This window comes from Triticum dicoccoides, chromosome 7B (genome assembly GCF_002162155.2).
Source record: "Triticum dicoccoides isolate Atlit2015 ecotype Zavitan chromosome 7B, WEW_v2.0, whole genome shotgun sequence".
NCBI lineage: Eukaryota > Viridiplantae > Streptophyta > Magnoliopsida > Poales > Poaceae > Triticum > Triticum dicoccoides.
The window spans coordinates 599,791,724-599,796,391 of record NC_041393.1 but is presented as its reverse complement, the minus strand read 5'-3'; the positions used below and the strand labels follow the sequence as shown (position 1 = coordinate 599,796,391).

Sequence of the window (4,668 nt, the reverse complement as noted above, 5' to 3'; positions counted from 1 at the left end):
TAGATAGTTTTGTGATAAGATGAATTGTAACGAGTAACAAGTAAATAAAGTAAATAAAGTGCAGCAAGGTGGCCCAATCCTTTATGTAGCAAAGGATAAGCCTGGACAATTTCTTTTAATGAGAAAGGAGCTCCTGAGGACACATGGGAATTATCGTCAAGCTAGTTTTCATCACGTTCATATGATTCGCGTTCGGTACTTTGATAATTTGATATGTGGGTGGACTGGTGCTTGGGTACTGCCCTTACTTGGACAAGCATCCCACTTATGATTAACCCCTATTGCAAGCGTTCGCAACTACAAAAGAAGTATTAAGGTAAACCTAACCACAGCATTAAACATATGGATCCAAATCAGCCCCTAACGAAGCAACGCATAAACTAGGGTTTAAGCTTCTGTCACTCTAGCAACCCATCATCTACTTATTACTTCCCAATGCCTTCCTCTAGGCCCAAATAATGGTGAAGTGTCATGTAGTCGACGTTCACATAACACCACTAGAGAAAAAGACAACATACATCTCATCAAAATATCAAACGAATACCAAATTCACATGACTACTAATAACAAGACTTCACCCATGTCCTCAGGAACAAACGTAACTACTCACAAAGCATATTCATGTTCATAATCAGAGGAGTAATAATATGTATTAAGGATCTGAACATATGATCTTCACCAAGTAAACCAATTAGCATCAACTACAAGGAGTAATCAACACTACTAGCAACCCACATGTACCAATTTGTGGTTTTGATACAAGATTGGATACAAGAGATGAACTAGGATTTTGAGAGGAGATGGTGCTGGTGAAGATGTTGATGGAGATTGACCCCCTCCCGATGAGAGGATCGTTGGTGATGACGATGGTGATGATTTCCCCCTCCCGGAGGGAAGTATCCCCGGCAGAACGGCTCTGCCGGAGCTCTAGATTGGTTCTGCCAAGGTTCCGCCTCGTGGCAGTGGAGTTTCGTCCCGTAATCTTGCCCATGATTTTTTCCAGGGTAAAAGCCCTCATATAGCAGAAGATGGACACCGGGGGGGCCACCAGGGGGCCCAGGAGATAGGGGCGCGCCCAATAGGGGTGGGCGCATCCCCCACCCTCCTGGCCAAGGTGTGGGCCCCCTGATGTATTTCTTCCGCTCAATAATTCTTATTAATTCCAAAAACATGTTTCATGGAGTTTCAGGATTTTTGGAGCAGTGCAGAATAGGTTTCCAGTGTTTGCTCCTTTTCCAGCCAGAATTCCAGCTGCCGACATTCCCCATCTTCATGGTAAACCTTGTAAAATAAGAGAGAATAGCCATAAGTATTGAGATATAATGTGTAATAACAGCCCATAATGCAATAAATATTGATATAAAAGCATGATGCAAAATGGACGTATCATGCTCCCTCCCGCCATCAAGCTGGAACTCTCTCTGATAGTTCAATCAGGTACTTTTATTTTTTGTGGGATGCAAGCCTAAGAAACCTAAAAATATTATACTAATTTTTGTCTAAAGCAAAGCATATGCATGCATACGACTAGAAAGAGACTTTTTTTTAGCTCCGGGTGTCCCTAAACCCTCACGAACAGTTATAACTTAAAAAATAGAAAACAAAGTAAACAAAGGAAATCATGACATCAAATATGCTCAAAGTTTTAAGCATTGATTTTTGTTGGTCATGTATAGAGCTCATCGGATGATCTTTCTCAACAAAAAATTGCAAGAACCAAAAACCCTCCCGCCACCAAGCTGGAACTCTCTCTGATAGTTCAATCATGTACTTTTATTTCTCGTGGGATGCAAGCCTAAGAAACCTAAAAAATATACTATTTTTTATCTAAAGCAAAGCATATGCATACGACTAGAAAGAGACTATTTTTTAGCTCCGGGTGTCCCTACACCCTCATGAACAGTAATAACTTCAAAAAATAGTAAACAAAGGAATTCATGACATCAAATATGCTCAAAGTTTTAAGCATTGATTTTTGTTGGTCATGTATAGAGGTCATCGGATGATATTTCTTAACAAAAAATTGCAAGAACCAAAAACCTTTGAGCATATATAATGTCACAGAATTCCAGTTTTTTTTCCTATATTTTTATTACTATTCAGGGGGTGTAAGGATACACGGGAGCTACCACACCTTTTTCTTGTTAATAATTGAAAGCACATGGGTTCATATTGTTGGCTTACATCAACTGTAGATCAAAACCTTTGGTGAATTGGTCTGATGTAGTTTTCTTTTTCTACTCATGCAATTTTGGTCGGGTCTGGTGAGTTGATAATCTCTGCCAGACAAAATCTTCCGAATGTTGCCATGGTTGATGTGCGTCTTTAGCTCAGTGAGTCGAAATCAAAATTGAATCGAGTGCAGATAGCAGATCGGGTCAAAAAAATCTTCGTTGGAAGTTCCAACCAGGTGGCCTTGATCTCATCAAATAGAAATCATGACCCTATTTTTTGCTCGGCCAATTCTTATTTATGGTATGTGACTACCACTACTTCGGTACCTCTAGTTTTCTCAGCGGTTCATAGCTCTGGACAGTGAAGCTCTGCTGAACCACTACTTCGATATGTGTGCATTCCGTCTGCTTTCGGTGTTTGTTCGAGGGATCGTTTGTTAGACAGTTCGGGGAACTTCAGGTCGATCTACGCCAACTCTTTTTCCGCTGCAATTCTAAGTTGGTAACGATCATGCTAAACCTCTTAATGCACCTTCATAGTGATCCTTGGATCTTGATCGTAGGATGGATTTTTTTATTTTCTAGTACATACATTTCCCAACAATACTTCCCTCAAAGCGTGCAACCCCGGCATTGATTGACCATTGCACCCCACTTTTCATTCACAAGAGGGCTGATCTTTCGCCAGGCTCTTCCCCGTCCGAGATGGATCATCCACTCGTCCCCCAACTCGATGTACAAGCAAGGGGAGACTCAGAGGTACCCTAGCCTATTCTTGGCATATAAGGAGTCAAGAGGCAAGGTGCCTACACTTGAGTCATCATCCAACAAATAGCAACCACGACATTGGTCCTAACCTATGAGTATGTCGTGCTATCTGAGATAACCAAACCTAGTTTTTTTAATCATTATGTCACACTTTTGTTGAATGTACGTTGAACTTTGCTACAAAACTGTCATACACAACCCACTAATATTATGACACTACCATCAAGCATAGTGCTATCCTTTGTGGTGTTCTACAACGAAAAAAACGCATCTCTTAATTGGGAGTCACTCCTCCATAAATTAATTCACTAGCCTTGCGCAAGTACTCTTGTCAATTAGGTGACCAATACACAGGCCAGTTAGAATTCCATCTCTGTATAGTACCTTTTGTACACTCTAAAGATTTAACAAACATCACAACTGTTTTTAGTCATAGTGAACTTTCTTCTGAGTAATCCTATGCGAACAACGTCATAATTTGCTTCCTTCTGGATGATCATGCCATGCGATACATTTATGTCTCCAGTTGTGGTGTGTCATGTCTTCTATGCATCACATATCAATTGAGTTTCAGGCTTTGATTATACCGGTTTTGATAACTCCATCACAATTCTAGTAGAATATAATACACAATTGTCACGGGGAATGAGATAAGGATCCCAAGAATGACCCTGGAAAGCACAAAACCATATACCGTCCGTCAAATGGAAATACATAGAAATGATGTAATGATATATGGGACAGAAACATACCCTGTGCTCATGATTTCTGCATGGACCTTGTACTCTTCAGCATACACAAATGAAGCGACGGCCAACGGGAGTGCTGCCTGTATGCAGACATGTCAAAAATCATGGTTAGACAATTAAATTTGCCTATGTATCATGAAAAATTTAATTAATCAACGATAAATTTCCGGTGTGCACACAACTTATTTTTTGCAGTCCCTGCAACTGGTGTTCTTACATTGATCTCTAGTTTCAATGTTCAGTATCTTGATTTTACATCACATTGCTCCTTCTACTTTCGTCCTTCCATGGTTGCACAGCGAATCACAAAATGGCGTACCCCCCTCCCGCCTTTCATTTCAATGTCACGTGGTTGGGGAATGCTACTCTTGGATCCCAATTTTCGAGAGCAGCGAAAATGGACCCTCTCCTTGCCAAGCCCACGGTGATGCCTTGTCTCATATCCAAATTTTTTTGTTAGGTTTTCCGCATGCTGCAAAATCCTTTTGTGGTGGATGTCAATAGGCTTTGTGTTCTATTTTGGTTGGAGTGGGGATTTAAGAGTTTTGGTTTGCTGAAGACGAAGACTTCCATTTGTTTGCTTGGTCTTAGTTTTGTGTTTTATGTGTTTGTTGTGAACCTTTGCGTGGAAATTACTTCGTTTGTCTTTAAAAGAGCTAGTTTTTTTAAGTCATGTAATTCATTTGGTAAACAAAGTTTTGTTTGGTTTATCAGTTTATTGGAATCTATAGGCTCCTTGCAAAAACGGAGAGAAAGAGAGGTCAACATTGTTGTACCACTACTTGGCGGTGACTTCCCTTCTCCTCATTTTCGACTCACACGAACGTTTGCATCATCAATCACTACGCCCATTTGATTGTCTGCAACCAAAATGTCTACTATGTTAAAAGTCTCCCAAGAGGCCGGAGATTAATTGAAGTTGTTGCACATATCCATAAAATGACTATTTGTGAGAATTGAAGGAAATAAATTTTCCC

The 4,668-nt window shown here is 40.3% G+C and overlaps 1 protein-coding gene across 2 annotated transcripts in view; it reads right to left on the bottom strand.

Annotated features, from left to right (window-relative positions):
• Positions 1-3,145: 3,145 nt before the first annotated feature.
• LOC119342113 (probable auxin efflux carrier component 9) overlaps positions 3,146-4,668 on the bottom strand; it is a 5,878-nt gene continuing 4,355 nt past the window's right edge. Inside the window, exons 4-5 of one of the 2 annotated variants that reach the window (XM_037613951.1) lie at positions 3,695-3,771; positions 3,146-3,613 (exon numbers count right to left, since the gene is read on the bottom strand). In XM_037613951.1, the coding sequence (XP_037469848.1) occupies positions 3,547-3,613; positions 3,695-3,771 (144 nt within the window). In that variant the 3' untranslated portion in view covers positions 3,146-3,546. Of the gene's footprint in view, positions 3,614-3,694; positions 3,772-4,467; positions 4,552-4,668 lie in introns of those variants that run through there. The other variant, XM_037613952.1, reaches the window with a different exon arrangement.